This window comes from Solanum verrucosum, unplaced genomic scaffold (assembly GCF_900185275.1).
Source record: "Solanum verrucosum unplaced genomic scaffold, falcon-dt-bn FXZP01000261.1, whole genome shotgun sequence".
Classification (NCBI taxonomy): domain Eukaryota; kingdom Viridiplantae; phylum Streptophyta; class Magnoliopsida; order Solanales; family Solanaceae; genus Solanum; species Solanum verrucosum.
In genome coordinates, this window is record NW_026019969.1 from 2969955 (window position 1) to 2992125 (window position 22171).

At 29.7% G+C, this 22171-nt stretch overlaps 4 protein-coding genes across 4 annotated transcripts in view; 2 read left to right on the top strand and 2 right to left on the bottom strand.

Annotated features, from left to right (window-relative positions):
• LOC125815297 (protein LEAD-SENSITIVE 1-like) overlaps positions 1 to 22171 on the bottom strand; it is a 162696-nt gene that overhangs the window by 134158 nt on the left and 6367 nt on the right. The window lies entirely within an intron of this gene.
• The window catches only part of LOC125815306 (NAD(P)H:quinone oxidoreductase-like), a 166483-nt gene continuing 153304 nt past the window's right edge, over positions 8993 to 22171 (top strand). The window contains exon 1 of the mRNA XM_049494749.1: positions 8993 to 9000. The gene's annotated coding sequence lies outside the window, so the exon portion shown is untranslated. The remainder of the gene's footprint in view (positions 9001 to 22171) is intronic.
• LOC125815315 (ubiquitin-60S ribosomal protein L40) lies at positions 14317 to 16364 on the top strand. Its single transcript, XM_049494759.1, has 4 exons — positions 14317 to 14545; positions 14628 to 14730; positions 16013 to 16079; positions 16166 to 16364. Exons 1-4 carry the CDS (start codon positions 14356 to 14358, stop codon positions 16190 to 16192), a joined length of 387 nt encoding a protein of 128 aa, XP_049350716.1. The 5' UTR covers positions 14317 to 14355; the 3' UTR covers positions 16193 to 16364.
• LOC125815295 (uncharacterized membrane protein At1g16860-like) lies at positions 16860 to 19442 on the bottom strand. Its single transcript, XM_049494737.1, has 4 exons — positions 19080 to 19442; positions 18291 to 18446; positions 17355 to 17566; positions 16860 to 17262 (listed from the first exon to the last, which is right to left on the bottom strand). The coding sequence occupies exons 1-4, from the start codon at positions 19389 to 19391 to the stop codon at positions 17100 to 17102; spliced, it is 843 nt and encodes a 280-aa protein (XP_049350694.1). The 5' UTR covers positions 19392 to 19442; the 3' UTR covers positions 16860 to 17099.

Here is a 22171-nt window from a genome sequence, read left to right on the forward strand (position 1 = left end):
CTACTCCTTCTCCCCATTTCCCCAAGCTTCTGGAGTTATGACTACTCATTTTTACACGTGTACCTTACCTACCATAACCTTTCAAATATCACTCTCCCATGTTGTCATTTTCCTTCTCTTTTCTTTTTTGGATTCTTCATATCTGATATTTGAAGATGAAAATTGAAGCATTCGAATTTAGACTTTAAATTAAATATAAAAAAATATTTATCATTTCATCATAATTTTTTTTGGTTTGTTATGCTGTAATTTTCCAGTCGTACACTTACTGGCTTACTTTCATTATTGCATTTAATTATTATAGATCCACCTTATGCTTGTGTTGTGTATAAATATCTTGTTGCTGGCCTACTAATAATGATAATCGTTCTGAGATGCCTTGGAAATTGATGCCCTTAATTTATGAACTAAGATGCTCAAGACCAACACGGTATACAATGAGATTCAATATTCTTTTCAAAACGTAGAACCATACAATATATTTAATTACCAGATCATATTTTATTACTTCTATACACTAACTCGGACCTTATTAACTATTTAACTGATGCTAAATAATTTTTCGGGTAACGTTGACATTAAACATGTATTGTAACATGATTGGCCAAAAAACTAAACAAAGCAGACTATTAGAATGACTAAACGGCGATAAATATATATGGTGGAGTACTCACGGGGTACAATTGGGAAGTGCTATAACTCTGAGCACAAAAGGAGCCTCTGCCGGGAAAGGCAAAAGTATTTTTTTGATTTTAATGTCTGAAGTCCATATTTGAGTTTCGACTAAATTTGAATCACGTATAAGATAAACGTAATTTTCTTTATACTTAAAGCTTGAACCCAAAAAGTTTAATCAAGGATGAGTCTGTTTCACCTATACATCAACCAACCATGTTGGTCCAGCAAACGTTTAACATAGATTAGGATTTGACGAACGGTGTTGATTCCTGTCACAAAATTGAAATAAAGCCCTGTCCATTGATATTGGCAGGGGAAGCTGCTCAAATGGGACCCACCTTTTAAAGATGAACTATGGAAATTGAAAAAATAAATAAGATAAAGACATTATGTCCTGGTTTATGTAATTAAAGAAGTTGAATATCCTCTCAATAGAGTTGAAGAAATCAATTGTTTTAGGCATTTAAATTTGAAATGTCTTATTTTATTTTAACTATAATAGATAATAAAATATTTTTATTTTTTAAAAAAAATATTGAGTACTATTTGTAGAAAATTATTTTTTTTCATATATAAAAGTTAAAAATTATTAAAAGAAAATTGACATATTTTGAAGGAAAATTAAATATATTGATCATATTATCAAGTGAAAAAAGAATAATCAGAGAAAATCGATTACAAAAAGTAATTTCTTAACAACTTCACATCTCATGATCTCAAAAAACTAAATTTTATTGCTAGATCACTAATATAGTTGAACCGCTTCTATCATAACTTCTGACTTCCAAGTGCATATTAGCTATGACTTATTAAGAAATGACTTATGTATGATCAATTATCTCTTTTGTGGCCGAATAAAAATCCTCAATTAACTCTCGAAACCTAAATGTACACGATATTTACGTCCACTCAATTAGCGCTTACTCATTATAATTAAACATTAAAAAATAGTGATGGATAAGGGAGCCGATATGGACTTGTTGGTTATACTAAATAATTTAAAAGAAAATTTTTGGAGTATTATAAAAAGGTAAAAGCAGAAATAAAAAATATTTGACTCCCGCCAGAAGGACAATAAATAGATGCGATGACAATATCACCAAATCTTAGAGGTGTTCAAATCATAGATATGATTATTAATTATATCACTTATTCAAATAATATAATCATCAATAATTTAAATGTTTTTTTTTCAAATAATATCCCCATCATTTCAAAGCTATTAAAAAGAGCTGAATCTGTAAGTACATAAAGCATCTCGCGTTAATGTAAGATTCGGAAAAAGATCACATTTTAAGACATGTGATATGGATATTTTATACTAATGAAAGTATAAGTGGTTGTTTTCATGACTTAAACATGTAACAGATAAATAAGATGAAGACAATTTTATCATTACTTTGCGACTCTCCTTCAAATATATATTTATCGTGGGGAATTTCCGGGAAACTGTTCCCTACCTAATTCTTCAAATAATAATTGATGAGTGCATGATTATTGCAGTTAGTGGTCCTTCCCTTTTCTGATGTTGTTTCGCACAATTTATATATTCAATTACGCTCTTTCTTGCTTTATTCGTCAGTTTATATTTTTTTTATAGAAATAATTATGACAAAAAAAACTTGAGGATTCATTGACTTAGGGGGTAGAAAGATTTATTTTCTGAAGTATAGTAAGAACAAACAAATAAGGGAAATATGGATTTTGCGTCTAGTGAAAATTAAAGGAATAGAACTTTATTTACGGCATTAAGTTTTTTTTTTTGTATAACTCTTTAGCTTAGTATTCAAAATTCATTGATTCAACTAGTTAAAAATTTGTATTATCTAAGATTTTTTAAGGAGAAAGTGCTCCTAGCTATCAAGGAATTCTCAATTCTTAAAACTCAAACGTAGCCAAGAGTCTAAGACATTAAGTTAATGGTAAAGAAATTTTATATATTCTATCACATTCTTTGATGATATTTATAATTATGATGAAACCAAAAGAATTTTTTATTTTTATTATAAAAGCCTTCCAAAATCTATATTAATCAATATAGTAATTACCACATATATCAATAGAAACTCATTATTTAAAAGCTAATAATAAAGCATAGCATTATCTTCAAATTACCATCCTAATCATCAATAAAAATTCATCCGATAAAAAAATTATTTCAACAAAGATATAATTTAAAAAATAGAAACTCATGAATAATAATAATTTTAAGAAAATACTAGTAATAACAATATAGCAAGTCATTCATTACCTCATCAATCAACAAAGTACTTTTTACTAGTACTAATGTACTAAGATTGCATTAAGCAATGAGAACAGAAATAAACATAATAATGTACTAATACATGTAATGGAGTAATAAAATGGCTTTACGTTGAAATACGAATTTGAGAAGGGAAAAGAAATGGAAATGAAAGAATCTTATTCCTTTGGAGAAATTGAATTCGAAAAATCATTTATACTATTTATATGGTGTAATTACCAATAATTATCATCTCATCGTTAAAAATATAATGGAAGAAAATGATTATTTTCCCCCTTATCGGAATAAATTCATACGAGCAAACTATGTCCTGCAAATCAAACTCCTAAGTTCCACCTATAGTATTATTTAAGGTAAATGCCTAAAAGAGAGAATTAATTACAAAACTTTAAAAAAAGAAACACTAATAATTTTTAGAATGCGTGCACTAGAGAAGTTATTAAGGATATATTAATTATAAACAATCTCTTTACTTTTACAAGGTAGTTATCATAAGACTGCGTATACATAATCCTTTTGGATCTCATGACTTGTGGGATCTTACTGATATGTTATCGTTGTTGTTGTTCTAGTGAAGTTGTGTTTGTTCTATATACGTACTCTATATGATAATATGAAGGGTGAACCACAAAATCCAACTATATATGTTGTTACTTTGGGGGTCACATGCAAATGAGAAAATGTAGATGGACTACTATACTTTTGTTACCACATATGATATTATCATAGTGTCAAAAGAACCTTAAACATGGATAAAGATTACCTTAGTAAAGTATGAGTAGTGCATGATTGCAAATAACAACAATTCTCTTCTTTGAGTGCGCAAGCTAGCTGTTCGTGTTGCCAAACCCACTTTCACATTTGTTTACTTAATTATAAAATTGTTTAATTAACCAATCAATGGAATTTAACTACCATAGGATTCGACCACATATAGTCTTAATTAGAATTCTCTCCTTGACCCCCTTTTTGGGTGCTTTATTAGTTAACAATATATTTGCCTTTCAATTTGATGATTTGTTTCAAGAATATGTTCATATTCTTTTCCGTGGTCCTATTTTAATCAAAATCTAATCATGTTGGGTTCTCTGTGTTTGCACAAGTTGTAATTGGATGGAGCTGTATTTGCCCATACTTTGACTAAAATAGTTCAAACAAGTTGACTCGTTGACGAAGTGAGAGATTTCATTAAAGATGTTCAAGATTTAATATATACGTATGGACAATAATTTTTTGCATATGTGCTTCATTTAATTTTTTATATACATAGTATAATTTTCAACTAAGAGTGTTCGACTGGCTAGGCTATGCCGCTACAAGTAGCTAGGACCTCTTTACCAACAAAAATTTAAAAAATAAAAATAATACGAATAAAACATTAACATTTGGGTCCTATTCCACCAGCCCTAGATTTAGGATAACAAAATCTTTCCTCTTTGGGTAAACTTTGATTTTCATATATACCTCCATCCATGTGTCTGAATTTTATAATATTGGGTCAAAGTATGAAAAGTTGTGGGATTATTATCACAGAATCTGCATGAATTGTGGTTTGCCAAGTGGTTGGAATAATGTTAAAGCTAATTATCCAACCACAATTGGAGAACCCCACTGATTAAGCATCCACTTATTTCTTGATTAATTTTTCTTCAAATTATTAGGAGGTCATCAGCCTTACTAAAATCGGATCATTAATTTTCATACATATAGGTTAAAAAAAAAAAACCGAAGGCGAACATCTATAAGCAAGAGAAAGCACAAAATGTTGTCATCTGTATGAATTTTCTCATTAAGCTAATAGTTTATTTCGTCAAAATTCTAGAAAATCAAAAATATATATTTTTAATCATCGATCTCTTCTTTTGTTATTTAATTTCTTGAGGATTCCATAAATATGGAATCATAACAAAGTGACATCTATTGGCGTAGGGTTTCGTATTCTCTACTGCTAATTGTTGGATTTGATTTGTGAGAATGATTGGTTCCCTAATCAAATCCTAATTATATCTAACTACAGGTTGCTCCTTAATTAACACTTATACCTACTAGAGCCTAACTTTTAATATTACAATGTAGATATTAATATTTAATTGTATATAATTTATGCAACAAGAATTAGTTTAACTTTAAAAATGGTATTTTGTCTTTAAATAATTCCACCTCCATTATTAATTACTAACTATAATCTTACCTTTTGTCCCGCATAAAAATCTATATATTTATATAAAGGAGAAAGATGAAGCTGTTGATGTGGCATGTCTCTAAAGCCAAGAATAACATTTATCTTTTTTTCCAAATTTTTGACATTTATTTTTTAATTTTTCATATTTATCTTATTTTAAATTAATGTGTAACATAATCAAGTCAATAAATAGAAAAAAAAGATGATTCTATTAATTTTAAGCTTTTACTCTATGAATAGGAAAAGACATCCGTTTACCTTCAAAACTTGTAACTCCTAAATCCTAATTAACAGATAGGCCTTTTGTATTCCCTAGCCCAACTACTGCTTACTCCCATTAATTAGCATTTAAATTAATTGGTAATTAACAATTAACAATTAGAAATATAAGAAAGAGGAGATGTCACTCCCAGATTATTGTGGAAAATGAATAACAACAAAGATCAACTGCCATCAAGCTTTGAGGTATATATGTTTCCTGACTAGCAAAACTATCTCTTTTTTTTTTCTTTTTCTTTTTGACTTATTTTTGTTATAAATCTTAAATTTTATGTAGAAGCAAATAATATTTCTATGATATATATTTAGATTGCTTTGAACGATAGTATGATTTATAGACGATTTTCTTACATCTCACCTTTATAGAATATCATTTTATGTAGAAGCAAATAATATTTCTATGATATATATTTAGATTGCTTTGAACGATAGTATGATTTGTAGATGATTTTCTTACATCTCACCTTTATAGAATATCAAATTTGATTATATGAGATTTTGTTGCAATCATGAATGGATAGCTAATTGCATATGTAAGCGGGCACCTTATAGTTGATCTGTCATAATTAAGAAGGTATGATATTTCATGGTAACTTTTTATACTTGTAAAAGCTTTCTAAATTATTTAAAATATTTCATTGACTAGCTCAAGACATCGATGCGCCACTAGATTGACCATTTTCTTATCAGCATGGGAGTTGTCTTTCTATTATTTTTGTCAAATGCACATTGAGGTCTTATTCAAAAAATTGAAAGTAATGACACGTTTTGTTTCATTGTGATGTTTATTATCTTAGGATAGTGTACGATATGCATACTTTTATGCACATTGAAATTTTTATTTTATTTTTTGAAATTACTAATCTTAATATTGTCATTCACACAGAGTTGGTGGCCACGGGAATTTTGCAAAAAAGTGTTGTACTCAACACTTTTTTATTATAGTGATTCAATTTCATGACAATATAATATTATTGTATATTTTCCTTAAGTTCTTCTAAAATAAATTAATTTGATTGCACATATTTTTCACTTTCTTATTCATGACAATTTATTGACTACTTTTCTTAATTTCATCTAAAAAAAATTTAACTTAGAAATATGCGGTTGCACTTATTATTCACTTTTCGAATTCATCTAAATTTATGTTGTTCTCACATTTTTCTATATTTACTGCATATTATGGTAAATGCTATAACTTGAAGTTTAAGTTAATTTCTTTAGATTTTGTAAAGATTTTTGTAATGTTTTTTAAAATTTATCAAGGTCATGTTAGATGTTGGCTTATATATATTGATAATAAATTGGTTCATGTTTTTTGCTATGCGTTACATGAAGTTAAAATGCAAGTCATTTATTTAACATTTCGGAGAAATACCAAGATTGTTTAAATGTAAAAAAAAAGGCGAATTTTTAGTTTTTGAATTCTACTTTTCAAAAGTTTTCATTTTATTTTAGAGTAAAAAAAGAAATGTATGTGAAGAATATCATTTTTTTTTAAAAAACAAAGGCACTATCCACTGATAGTTTCCTTTTAACCCATTATTGTGCTGTATTTCAATTAATTGTATACGAAAAAAATGACACCTGAATTTAAGAAATCAACCAATTAACTAATGAAATTTCAATAAAAATATTCATATTTGTAAATGTAATCTAAACAAATAAAATATAGATAGATAATTTTATTTTTTATAAAGACTAAATTTACGAAAAAATATATATTTATTCGCTAATATTTTGATAATCGCACGAATCGCGGCTATGTTCACTGATATATAAATTTTCATGCATGACGATTTTTTTATGAGATCAACCAAGCACTATATTATTGTTTATGGAATTTTAATGTGGCATTAATTACTCCAATATATCACAACCAAACAACTCCTATGAGATCAACCGAGCACTATATTATATTATTGTTCAGAAATTATGAAAATTACCTTCATAGTAAAAGTAGAATTTTTTTCTCATGGTCATTCTCATCCTGAATAAATTAAACAATCTAAGTTATTAGTAAATGAATAATATTACGTACTAATTGTCTCCTCTCACAGTGGGGTCTACCCAACCCACACTCTAACCCCCATCCCCTCCCTCCCCATCCAACCAACGTCTATCATTATAGTATTTACCTAAATTATATATTGAGATATTATTTTTTATAATTATGTATTTACTAAATATCAAAATATAAGTATGAAAATTATTCATCAATCAAAAAATATTTACTTTTTGTAGCAAACACACCCTAAATCATGTGTTAAATTATAACATAATAATCAAATTTAAAATTGTGATTTTGTTTGACTAGTAAGAAGCAAATTAATGAGAAGGAAGTTTGGTGCAGCTGTAAAGTATGTTTGTCGTCTGTTGGGTATATATTGCACTACTTTTTGTTTGCATAACAAGAACAAAATGCTTCTTTTTCCGTTGTTACTGAAGGACATAATTCATGTAGTGTTATTATTTTTATTATATTATTATACATATAGACAAGCAAGTATTAAATAGAGTGAAGAGTCAACTAATTAAAACAAATTAGGATCAGGTCAACTTTGATAAGAGACTTTTAAAATTTAAATGAATGAATCCCCTAAAATAAGACACAATTAAGTTGGTTAGGCTGTTAAAATCTTGATGACTTGTATGGGTAGGTAAGCGGCAGTGGCATCTTATCCTTCATTTTCCGATGCACCATATAATATGCTAGCTAGCTAGCTAATTACACTGAAAATGAAATCTTTGATGTGAACCTAGCTTCATAATATTAATATAAGTCCGGAGCCAAAAGGGCAAAAAAAATTGCCAAAAATTTCAAAAGGGCACATCATATTTTTTTAAAACCAAAACGGCAAAATCGCTCCTCCCGGAGCGATTTTCCTCTGACACATATTAACACCGTGTACTTCGTTAAAATAAAATCGCTGCCAGGGCAGCGATTTTTGTCCAATTTTTTTTTTCTTTTTTTTTTTTCACTAAAATCACTGGCACAACAACGATTTTTTAACTCTAATTATTTTTCCTCCAACTAATATCGCTGCTATGGCAGCATTTTCATAGAAAAAAAAATTGGCAGCATTTTTGTAAAAACTTTTTTTTGGAAAATCGCTGCCTTGGCAGCGTTTTCCTTTAATTTTATTTTATTTTTGAAAATCTTTTCTTAATTTTTGTTTTAAAGTTTTATGAAAGAACAATTATTTTAAAAAAAAATTGATGACAAGGAGCCTGATTCCACCCAAAAATTTGGACTCGACGTAGAAATCATCAAAATGAGGCACGAACTTTAATCGGTGTCTAATTAGGCTACCTTTTCAGCGATTTTTGTTAAAAAAATTATTTTTTAATAAAAACGCTGCCTTGACAGCTTTTTAGTTAAATTTTTTTCTTTTTTTAAAAATTCGTTTCTCTTCAATTTTAATTTTTTTTAACAAAAATCGCTGAAAAGGTAGCCTAATTCGACACCGATTAAAGTTCGTGCCTCATTTTGATGATTTCTACGTCGAATCCAATTTTTTGGATGGAATCAGGCTCCCTGTCAGCAATTTTTTTTAAAAATATTGTTCTTTCATAAAACTTTAAAAAAAAAATTAAGAAAAGATTTTCGAAAATTTTTTTTTAAGGAAAACGCTGCCAGGGCAGCGATTTTCCAAAAAAAAGTTTTTACAAAAAAACTGCCAATTTTTTTTCCTATGAAAACGCTGCCATAGCAGCAATATTAGTTGGAGGAAAAATAATTAGAGTTAAAAAATCGTTGTTGTGCCAGTGATTTTAGTGAAAAAAAAAATTGGACAAAAATCGCTGCCCTGGCAGCGATTTTATTTTAACGGAGTACACGGCGTTAATATGTGTCAGAGGAAAATTGCTCCGGCAGGAGCGATTTTGCCGTTTTGGTTTTAAAAAAATATGATGTGCCCTTTTGGAATTTTTGGCAATTTTTTTTGCCCTTTTGGCTGCGGACTTATATTAATATTATTTACTTATTTTTTATCACTAATATGTATTGATCAAAAGACACAATGTATTTTCGGTGCATTATCTTCTTCTTCTTTTTTTTTCGTTTTTAGGTGCATCATCTTTATACTATTCTTTATCCACCTTTATACATATATATATACTTATCTTGTTTTTTATACAAACAGCAGAAAGAAAAGAGAAAGAGAAAAATACAAAAATGCTGAGCTTAATTATTTTTCTTTTGTTGACAATGACGTTGAAGTATTCTAGAAATGACAGTTTTCACTATATATTAAATGTCATTCATTTGTTGGCATTAAACCATTATCGTGATGTAAAGAATATTCAATTTTTTGTGTGGATCTTTTTTCCTATCCTTTTATCTTGTGAGTTCTTTTCCCACTTTTACCTTTTATTTTATGTGAAAGATAAAAGAATCTATTATTGATTAGGGGAAAAATATAGTATATTTTATTAAATATATAACTATTGAGAAATGGACAAGCGAGGTTAAAAAGGATCGATTTTTCCTCCTTGCACGTGAGATATGGCAAATTCAAATTTCGCAAAGCTAATAATATTTTAAGCTTATCGGAAAAGTGTCTAAATACAATGATAATAAAATGTGTCCATATTCGTTGAAGAATACATTCTCTTGTAACATGCAATTTGAATCTTGTAACAGCAACCATTTGACTTCTTATAATAGCTCATTTGGGAAGCGACCGGCTATAATAAATCAAAATCGCTTTCAAAAGAATAATTTATCACAATACAATATTAATAATAAGTTATTTACTACTTTTTAATACCCGCTCCATATCAATATTATAGTATACATGTTCCCTAACAACATAAAATTACGTAACATAGAAAATATGACACTTCCAATTTTCAAAGTGAACCTATAAATCTTTGTCATCCTGATCTATATCCCAGCGTAAGCGGAATTTGGCGAAGGAAAATTTCAGAATCTGCTGATTTAAGTACAACGAAATGTTATTGTTGAAACATATAATATAACAAAACATAACAAAAAAAAAATCAATTTCAAAAAGAACTTACTTGTTATCATCGATAATTCATTAAATTTGACCTTATTGGTTGCTGATTTTGCCCTTTAACCTTCAATTCTCACTTCACAGTGACTTAGATAGTTCACAAGAAACAAACTTTCCTATTAGTTTTTTTCATGGTAGTTACTATTATTTCTATTCTATGAGCATCATGTAAAATTACATTATTATTTAGTCACGTCAAATTATTGGAGAAATTTTTTGTTCTATGAACATTTTCTTATTGATTAAATCGAACTATTAAGGGTCAAAAACCGATAAACAAAAGATTGATAAAAGTATCTAATTGATTTAACATGTTTAAAAACCGTTAACCGATAACCGAACCGTTAATAAATCGAACCAAACCAACTTATCCACCCTAGTTAATAGACACTAATTCTTCCACGTACATTACATGAAATTCAACTTTTAATTCCTTCAAATGGGTTCAATAGTGACACGCAGTGGATTTAAATTCAGACAGCGCAGCAACAAAGGTGGAAAAATCTTTTCTTCCTTTATAAAATAAAGGTTGATAAATTTTAACCATGCATGGACATGAACAACTAATGACTAATCATAATAATAAAGTAATGGAGTATTAATTATCAGTGAAGTGGTCAAAACAATGATTGATACATACCAAGTCATAAGCACTATAAGTAGCAGTAAATAGTAGGTCATTCTGATTTTGAACACCCATGATCGTGAAATACAAAAAGTAACAGAAAATGACCTTTCTTAATTAATTACGTGATTGCAATTTTATTTATTTTATTTTGATTTCAAACATGTATATTGAAATTTAATTAAATTTTGGATTCGTATATTACATGACTCAGTTCTAAAGGTTATCTCCCAACATAATTTTCTTCATTTTCAGGAGTTAGATAATTTGACACCTTTGATTAAGGATAAAAAAATCCCGAACCATCTCATCACAGAGTTACCCATGTTAGTGTGATTGAAATTAATGAAATAGAAAGGACAAAAATAGGAATTGAGTGATGAAGCCCATATTCAGTGTTACTTCGTTAGGTTGGGAATAAGATGCATGGGGCTTGATATCGTGTATCGACAGAATTACTCTACCTTATTTTAGAGTATAGTTTTTTTTCTTCTCATGAACTTGGGCAACTGCTAAATAAGGAAAGTTGAATGTATCTTGACACACACATATATATATATAATGTTTTTGTGTCAGTACATATGCACACGCTGCTGCATTTGAATGTTGTTTTTGTCGTCTTAGACAAAGAGGGACTGAACATATGCCTTCTAAGCCATGTCCAAAATAAAGTCTAGTATTATATTGCTTGACGTAACATTAGTTATCATCGACCAACCATTTCTAGCAAAAAAAATTAGCTATCATAAGTAACATCGATCTTAGTCCTTTCTCTGCTTTCTATAAAAATAGATGTTGGTATTTCGTAGTCCTCATGATCATACTGTTGCTATTTTGCCTGCCTATTTATTAGACAAGAAGTACCCCTCATACACTTTTGATTATTTCCTATGATTTAATTAAAAAATGAGTATTATTTCCTCTTTATGGTAAACATATTTTTCGAGCATGCCTAGGTCTCGTTATCTTTATGGTAAACACATTTTCTTTCTCAGCACTTTCAGACCTCGTTAACTAGAGTGTAAACATTATAATATGGGGGTCCAATATTGGTGAATAAAAAAATTGAGAAAGATTTGACTCTGATACCATATAAAGATGAATCTTGTATCTAATTCAATCTCACAAAATGAAAAGTGAATTGTCCAAGTCTATATAAGAAGGCTGCTTGTAAGCGTGATCCTCTATCCTCTCTCTTTCTATCATTAGAGAATCAATCTCGTAGCCTAGCTTCATAGCAGGCTCAGAGCCTTTTTGAAAGATCAAATTTCCATCCTTTTTCGACGTGGAAATTCTTAACATCATCGAGGTGCATTATTGGCAAATCCACAGTTCCACAACTTAATTTATTAATGCCATACTTTTAAGAAAATTGCCAAGACGTGTACGTTGATGACCACTAGATACGAGTGTACTTTTTTGATATGGTAGGGACCTAGCTTATGCGTTAAAAGTTTCTTGTTTCTTTTTTCTTTTTAACTTTGCATGCATCGAATAAAATATTATTACAAAAAAATAGAATGTAGAATTCTTTTCAATATTTTTTCAGATTCATATTAATTTTGGTCATTGTCATGACTTTTTGCGGAATATATTCATTATATTATAAAATGATAATACAAATTTATGGGTATTATAAATAATTTTTAGAAATTATGAATTTAGATTATATATTTTTAAAATTCAAATATTTCTCTCAAAATCTATAGTCAAACGCATGATGAAACTTGACTCAAAAATAATTGAGCAACTTACCAAATTGACTATATTTATAGTGTTATTGAAGTTCAATAGCTATAAGTATGTTATTTACAATAAATGCTACATTTTATATCTTTTTTTGGCTGTATTTTTGTATACATTTTTTATTTTTCTATTTACATACTAATACATCTTTAAGTACAATTAACTAAATAAGGAATTGACTCTAAATATAACCCACTATCCTTATTTATGTCCATACAATGAGCAACTTTCCATTATTAACATTAGAACTAATAATTACTTATTTAAAGGCATACCCGATCATAGTCTTATCAGTTTAAATACTCCATTATCTTGTTGTCTCAAAAGATGTGGTATTGATATGTCATAATAATGACTGAATAAAACTTAGAAAAAACGTTAACTAAAAAATCAATGAAGGTAAAAACTAAAATACATTTAACTAAAAATACACAGGAATACATACCCATATATTTAGGATATACCTTTTGAGTAAATATACAATTATTGAATAAAAGTGATTTTATTTGTATACAACTATTTTTGATTGGATTTAACTTTAAACATGAACATGTTATAACCAATGTGATATTTTCGGAGCCACAATAAATCCTATTATATATTCATCCCGAACAAAGTTATGTTACCGATATTCCTTGATAAAAATGGCTAAAGAAGACGAAATAGTGTGAGCAATTAGTATTTAGCAATACTAATATACGTAAATATAGTTAAATTAGATACAACGAATATGCATACAAAAATATAGTTAAATACTAATATACATAAATATAGTTAAATAAGATACAACGAATATGCATACAAAAATATAGTTAAATACTAATATACGTAAATACAGTTAAATAACATACCACACATATGCATACAAAAATATAGTTAAATACTAATATAGATAAATATAGTTAAATAAGATACAAAGAATATGCATACAAAAATGAAGCCTATCAACGATTCTTAATTTCCCAGAAAGAAATTCACTTATTCATTAATTAAAATACTTTAAGCCATATTAATTAGGCATGAAAGAGAAAAAGTTGATGATGGTAAACATTGGGAAAAGATCACGTAAAACGTGCTGCAATAATTAATTAGGCATTCAATAATAACTTTTCTATTTTGTATTTATTTATATTTAATGTATATAAAAAAATATTTATTTGTGTATAATTAACTTTGCTATTTATTGTATAGCTATATCCATATATTATGGAAAAAATAAAATATAGCTATTTTTTTTTAATATATAGGTATATTTCATATTCTGTAGTTTTTCCAAAATAATTTGCCATTTTTTAAAAAAAAATGTGTGGCAAAACGTTAGCTAAAAAAACACTTTGGATCAAGGAAGTGCAAAACTAATGCGTAAACAAGTAAGATTGGGCCAATGTAGTAGTAGTTAGTTAGGATTGGGCCATTGTCGTAGTAGTTGGGCTCATAGTTGGGCTCAACAGATCAATTGGGCTTCATATGCGAAACCCTAATATACATATTGAAAGGGAAAGCAACACAGGTTTTTTTCTATCAGAGAAGAGAAAGGGGTAAGAGATAGAGCGCCGCCAAAATGCAGATCTTCGTGAAAACTCTTACGGGGAAGACGATCACGCTCGAAGTTGAATCGAGCGACACTATTGACAATGTCAAAGCTAAGATTCAAGACAAGGAAGGTATTCCACCGGACCAGCAGCGATTGATCTTCGCCGGAAAGCAGCTCGAAGATGGACGTACTCTAGCTGATTACAACATTCAGAAAGGTAAGTATAGATAACTGTATATGGACTTGGAATTGTATAGTTGTATCGGTTTTGTGATGGTTTCTCTGGGCAATTTTTGTAGAGTCAACTTTGCATTTGGTTTTGAGGCTTCGTGGAGGGATTATTGAGCCTTCTCTGATGGCTTTGGCTAGGAAGTACAACCAAGAGAAGATGATTTGCCGCAAGTAAGTTTTTTATTTTCCTTTCTATTTATGCGATTGCTTTTGTTTTGTATAAAATAATTTTGGTTTCTACTACCGTGCGTGCAGCTATACTAGTAATAGTGGCCATCTATGGTCTTGGTCTTAACTTTATTAGGTTGCCTTAGTCTTTGGAAATATTGAAATGCTAATTTGTGTCTAGATTTTAATTTCAATTCATATTCAAACATAATTATTTTAATCCCCATTTGGAGTTGATTATCCTGTTTAACTTTCAACTCATAAGTTAACTAACTAACCTTGCAGTGATTATTCATCCGGGATCCGTTTGAGTTTTGATTATTAGTCTCTGTGGGATTTGAGTGCTGTATTGCCTTACTATGTTTGCCTATTATGTGACTGGTGTTGCAAAGCGTAATGCTGGTGTATTTGTCTATATTCAGAACATAGAAGTTTATGCTTTTGACTCTTGCGTTGATTTGTTTAGAGTATAATACATTTGAAGGATTAATAATTATGGCATCCCTTGACCTGCATCATCTGTTTTGTACTTCCTTCAATCAACTAGCTGTTTAAGATGGTGTGTGGACAGTTAGCCTCTTTTGAGCAGAAGTCTTCTCAATATTCACCTAGAAACTATTTCTAATTATAAGTGCGTTCCAAAACAAAGTTGTATTGGTATTGTGCATTTTTTTTGGCTACTGTTAGAATGTTATGGTAGAACCCTGTGTGACCTGCATACTTGTGAGCTAAGTTGCTCAGACTCAGTTGCGGGTGCGGATCCAGAGGTTGGATCCTTCCCGACCTAATTTTTAAGATTTGGGGATATGGATCCATTATGGATACGGGTGTGGGAATTCGCCTAAAAATAATTAAATTATCTAAAGTTAGAGTTGTAAAACCTAAATTATGAGATATTATGTGGTGGAGAATCTTCGTATGAGATTAAAGAAAAGTAGAGTGACATAGAAATTTCTATATATAATGTATTTCATTTTCTTTACTTTCACCTTAGCTTTTGTATTGATTATAGAAATCATTAAAACTGTCCGGACTTTCCCCATCTATTTTTGTCAAAAGTACCCAAATTTGATTGTCCGAATTGGACACGGATCCCTCACCCACGTCGCGTCGTCACAAGTGCGGCACCGAAAGTGAAGAGTCTGAGCAACTTAGAATTTGAGGCTTAAATGACATTTCTGCATTCTCTGAGTTGGATTATTTATTGTAGAGCTTTTACTGATGTGGCTTACTCTAAAACCTTGGTTTTGACTGCTTAATCCTGATACCTGTCTATTTGTTCTAGGTGTTATGCTCGCCTACATCCTCGTGCTGTTAACTGCAGGAAGAAAAAATGTGGGCACAGCAACCAGGTTAGTGAGCAATTTGATTGTTTATTCCTGACTTGATTCCCTTCAAATTTTGGTTACGCAACTCACGAATGTTTCTTCCTTTGCAGCTGAGGCCAAAGAAGAAGATCAAGTAGGCGTGATACCTTGTTTAGCAGTGTGCATTGCAGTTATACTGCCAGTCTGCAGTCTTACAATTTTCTGTCCTGCTTCAACTTGCTGTAATGGATAGACTAGCATTTTTTGTTGAACTAAAAGTTTGTTGTTAAAGATATCACTGTGCCCCCGATCTTTGACTATATAGATGAACAAGCCTACACTAGAGTGATTTATCATCATATCCATTTGTGAACTGTTGTCAATGCTGTATTTTTTCTTGATATTTCCGCTTCATTGGCAGAGTACAATACTCGGTACTCGTGATTTGTGAAATTTAGTATGATGTCAACAGTGGAATGGAATCATAAATTCTTCGTAGTTTACTTTGATAAGACAAAAACAAATGTAAAATTTTAATCCTGAATGACCGATTTGTATGTTCAAGTTGCTCACCAACTTTCGAGTGTAGCTTTAAAACTAGAACACAGCCTTAGGCCTAGTTGAAAGGACCAAGCCAAACCCAAGATAAAGAGGGCTAGGTGAAGGGTCAGACCAAGCCGGGCTTTCCTTTTCTTGAAAATGCAAAATGGCCACAGAATTTTCTCTTTGATCGTGCCATTTGACTTGAAAATATACATAACTTTTTGGACGTTAGTTTAGGGGTGTAGCTTATACCAGTTTGACGACTGCAAGAAACAAAGAGGAAACTTTTGCAATGTTAACCAAGTCTAGTTTAAACAAGATAATTCATACGTATCTGAAAATAACAACAGCACTAACTACTGAAATTCTGAGCCAAAAATAAGCCTGCCTTCCTTTAGGCAAGTTGCTGTACATGCGAATGGAAACAATCCAAATGGGATGCACAGTTAGTTTCCTTGCAAGGGTTTGTCACCTTTATCTCTGTTGCATTTCTAAGTTAGAGTTGGTTCCAAAATTTGCGCACTATGGGATTGCAAGGATCAGTCCATCAACATCAACAGGGAGAAGTAACTTTTTCCATAGACAGCCAGTAGAAATAAGCTCCTGTGGCGGAGTAACCACCATTACATCATTGCTCCTTTGCAAAATACCAAATACAGTTATCGAGCTACCTTCCTTGATGTATCTGCCAAAGGTACAAAGAATTTCTAGTTATTAGTTTCCAAATACATATCTGCCGAAAGAATGGACCAAAGATCAAGCAAAAGCATATGTTACCCTTCCTCTAGACGTAGTAAACGAGCTTCAGATGAAAGATTCCTGTCCCTTAACCATTTTCTCAAATGAGAAGCCAAAACCTTACAATTTTTTGCTGTTGTAACCAGTCTGCTCTCTTTTATCAGTGGGATAACTCTGGAGTCCGGTCCAGCCTTGACAAAAGCTCTAATACCAGAGTTCTTGTCAGTTATGTAGAAGTCAGTTGAGAGCCTCTGCCAAAAGAAACTCAACCTGTTAACTAACTCTGCAGTGAACTCAAGTATATAATGTCAACCTGTTATCTATAGTTCTAGTAACTACAGTATATAATGTTCATACAAAAGGGACAATTTTGGCCAAGGGTAGACACCTTTGATTTTCATAATAGCACCATTCAAATAAAAACTAGGAGTTAGATATACAATGGAGGTAAGAAGGTTGATTAAATTTCTTCAATTCGCGTTTGGTGAAAAAGATAATGTGACCATTCAGTCTCCTTCAATCTTCCTCCTACTCTTCACCCCTTCTTGACAAGGTTTAAGCTCCATTTTTCTGCTCTGAGTATATCCTGGCATAGATTCTAGTATATTTCATGATGCCATGTGAAGAAACTTGCAAAGTGAAACAGGCTACTCGGGTCTTATACTATGAGATTAGTACATATAATTAAGCGCCCTAATTATAATAATGTCACACTATCTTTTCTATGTTAATAATCATATAACTGGTGGCAAGTGACCTAGGACTGGACATAAACAAGTTAAGAATGAGGTATTGACAGGGATGGTTCTTTAGTGAGGAAAAATAATGGAGTAAAGAGATGAAACTATCTTTTCTTTAAAGTCAAAACACTAGATTGAAAGGAAAGATGATATGCCAAGAAGCAACGTTAAAGCCGAGAAATAAATATCTTAGATCTTGTTCATCGGAATTGTTACAAAATGTAATGTTCCATACCTCAGAATAAGCAAGTCTCCATCCGAAGCATGATTCTTTTACATCTGCAGGCTTCAAGCCGAGTTTTCCACATTCAAACAACAAGGTGGATGTATAAACACATCGTCCAACCTTCTCATAAGAAGACTCCAAAGACACATTCCCACAAGAGACAAGCTGAAATCATCAAAGAGAAACAAGGCATCCACTGATGTCAAAAAAGGGAAGGGAAAGGTATTGTTCTGAACACCAAGCTAAATCATAAATATGTTTTTTATTAGATAGGGACAGCAAGCTCATAAATATATAGACTGAATAAACAATAGTCATATTCTTTGGTACATCTATGCAATAATGGACATAGTAAAGCTTCCTGTTGTCAATTTTACCTACCAATAGGATACAAGTCTAGTTAATCACAAAATGTCACCCTAACAATAGAAGTCAATAATTTCAAATGCACACAAATTTGTTCTCTTTACATATTTTCAGTATCCAACTCTTCATATGAAATTATCCATCACTAGGAAGGAAATGCACATGGATTAAAAAAATCAATCTTTTCTTGCATTATACAGAGTAGAAATTACTTTGACATTATCAATGGAGACAAGAGAAATCACAAAAATCGAAGAATGACTTCCCCAAAATAACTCAAGAATTCCTAATTTAGCAATCAGCTGAGCTTCCCAATAGACATTAGGACCAGTATTCTTACCATTAGTCATAGTTTCACAAAAAAGAACAACACCCTTCAACTAAAAAACACAAATATTACAGAAAATACCAGATTGAAGCTTTAACGGTTACCCCAGTAATCTTGACAAGGTGGCCATGGCGGGCGACGGTGAGGTCAGCATCAGGTAAAGAACGAAGATAATGGAGAATAGTTGTGTTATTGCGGAAAGAGATAGAGTTCCAGAGTAGAAAAGCAGCAATAAGAGCAAAAAGGAATAGGTAAGAAAGGAAGAAGAGAGGGTTATGAACAACAACAAGAATGAAAAGAGAAACAGCAAGGCCAAACAAGAAAAGGGCAAACACAAGGTATAAAGCAAGTGAGGGGATTAGAGGGACTTTAAAGCTTTGAGCTACATTTGAATGGGAGAAGTTGTTTTGGTTCATCCCTCTCCTCTTCTCTATTTTGCTGATTTGGTAATGTGAAGCTATTACAAATTTTAGAAGCAGATGAGGGGTTCAACTGTCATTTTCCTTCCCAATTCCATCTTTTGGGGTAAAGTATCTTGCACATTATCTTACTAATTAATAATTTCATATCAAATTTCAATTTAGATATATCACTTTTTTTTAATCAAAAACATGTATAAAAGGGAGTATTAGATATATGTATCTTTGCTATCAGATTCATTCTATTATATAGATACATAGAAAAAAAGGTGTGTCATTTATTTGGCACATTTAAAAGAGTGTTAAATGTCGCTAAAATTATGTTTTAATGGCAATTACTCCCCTCCATTTCATATTAATTGAATTGTTGAAACATTTTTCATTTTTCAAATTAACTTAATAGTTCAATTTTCAAGACTATTTTTAAAATGTTCTTTCAATTTTACCCTTCATTAGTTAGTATTGGAATTAGTTATTAATTAATGTTTAGTTATTTTAATCATAAATTTGACAATAATTAGTAAGGGTAAAAATGAAAAGTTATACCTAATTTATGTCTTAAATTTTTTTTTTTCTTAAAGGGTGTGAAACACCTCAACAATTCAATTAATTTAAAATGAAGAGAGTAACATTTTTTGTAAATGTCCCTAAAGTCTATAACTACATTTAATTCAATGACAATTAATTAATACCAATAAAAATTTATCACTTTTTGTTAATATGTATATTTATTTCCGCCGAAAAATAGAATTTTTTTCCATTCTTTTGGGGGCTCAATTTTGATATTTGTGATTGAGGGTGGACGCATCTCAATTAATTTAACAACTTATGTTCACCCTCATGAAAGTTGAGGTGGTTGACAACAATATTCGTTGCGTCCCATTTTAACGTTAAATTTAACTTTTTTTTATGCTAAGAAAAATAATAATACAGTTTATTAAACTGTTTCTATTTAATAAAAAGAAACTTTTTTTTCTTTTAAATATAGTGCACACTTCTTTAATGTTAATAATATAATTGAAGACAATTGTCAATTTGAGTCTTAAATTCCTAAGATAATAATCTTTGAGTTAAAACAAAATTAAGGGAGTATAATATTTAGAAAGTTAAACCATTATTCTATGATTATTCTTATAATTTTTTATGAAATTATTAATTACGTCTATTGATAATATGTTTTTTTACTTGATTTTAAAGTATGTGAATTTTGAGAATAATTTGGGTAAAATACAAATAAAACTATATATTTTGGCCTTCGTAAGTTATACTAATTATTTATTTTCACTTATAAGAGGATGGAGTAAATATATTCTAATAAGCTTACTAATTCATTATATATATATACTAGATATTAAGAGCCCGTGCTAGCACGGGCCCAATACATATTATTCTTTTCATCTCAATTTATATGACACGTATGTAATTTAAAAGGGTAAATAATTTTTTAATATAATTAAATACTTTAAATTATATTTATTGTAATTATATTATTTTTTACGTTATTATAAAATGATATAGGTTAGTCCTATGTCGCAATTTATGTAACAATGATAGAATTTTGAGAATCGACCAATTTTTTATATATTTTTTGTAAATGTTATAAATTATTAGTTATTGTGATAAATAGTACTTTTTACATAATATATTTAAATACACACACGGATATATTAAGTTATTAATTATTGTATTTTATGATAATTTAAATATAATTTTAAGTATATGATCAATGTTTTTTAAACAAATAAGACAAATAAAATGACATCAAAATGATATAATGCAATTGTTATTTAAATTTACTAAAACAATTAAGCGAAATTTTTCAACTAATACTAAAGTTAAAAATCTTTATTCAATTAACTTTTATTTGATTTAGAGAAGAAAATCCATGCAAGCAACACTTGTTGGCAATCATGTATGCGGACACCAAAGTGATTCATCACAAAAATAGACTTGACCTACAAAGGATAAAATTGTCTTTATAATTAAAAATAGCAAATTAATTTTGATAGATGTACAAGTCAAGCCAATGAAAAATGCTAAAAATATGAAAATTACAAAAACACCCTCAAGCAGCAAGCAGGCATGTTGACCTGCTGTTTGCTTGAGCAGGTTTAACTGCCTTTTATATTATAGTAGAATATATATATATATATATATATGATGTTAAAGTAATTCATCTTTCTTACTCTTTGCATATACAATAATATTGAGTAATCTACACTTATTTCCAAATAAAATTAGATAAATAAAAAGAAGAAATGCTTTTGTGAAGAAAGTAGATCAAATAATAATTCCCATTCTTATACAAAAAGTGGCAATTTAGTGATTGCAGTGCAATAATTAAATAATTGATTAGACACGGATCTTTATTGGTGTGCAAAGAGGGAATATTAGGTGAATTAGAATTAGAATACTATACAGCATTATAAGTTTATAACATTAACAAAACGAAAAAGCTTAATATATACCGCCCTTCTTAAATTTGTTAATAAATTTTATTTAGATATTCAAATTACGATATATTTCAATTAAGCATCTAAACACAAAATAAGTGTTCATATTAGATACTTTCAATTTAAATTTTGATTTTTTTACGTGTGTATTCTCAAGCGTCTTTTAAGTAATCATTTTAACCACAATAAATATATTATTCATTTAATTAAATACACAACCTCAATTACAATAGATTTGAGGTTTACAACTTACTGAGACTAATGCAAATAATTAAAGAAGAGAACATTGTTTAAGTGATTTACATATTTACGTAATAGACACTT

Excerpts from the sequence above, each read along its gene's own strand:
- LOC125815315 (XM_049494759.1), top strand. The coding sequence starts at position 14,356 with ATGCAGATCTTCGTGAAAACTCTTACGGGGAAGACGATCACGCTCGAA. Across the intron at positions 14,546-14,627 it reads TGATTACAACATTCAGAAAG|AGTCAACTTTGCATTTGGTT; the intron begins GTAAGTATAGAT and ends CAATTTTTGTAG. Across the intron at positions 16,080-16,165 it reads AATGTGGGCACAGCAACCAG|CTGAGGCCAAAGAAGAAGAT; the intron begins GTTAGTGAGCAA and ends CTTCCTTTGCAG.
- LOC125815295 (XM_049494737.1), bottom strand. The coding sequence starts at position 19,391 with ATGAACCAAAACAACTTCTCCCATTCAAATGTAGCTCAAAGCTTTAAA. Across the intron at positions 18,447-19,079 it reads ACCTTGTCAAGATTACTGGG|CTTGTCTCTTGTGGGAATGT; the intron begins GTAACCGTTAAA and ends TGATGATTTCAG. Across the intron at positions 17,567-18,290 it reads GGAGACTTGCTTATTCTGAG|AGGCTCTCAACTGACTTCTA; the intron begins GTATGGAACATT and ends TTCTTTTGGCAG.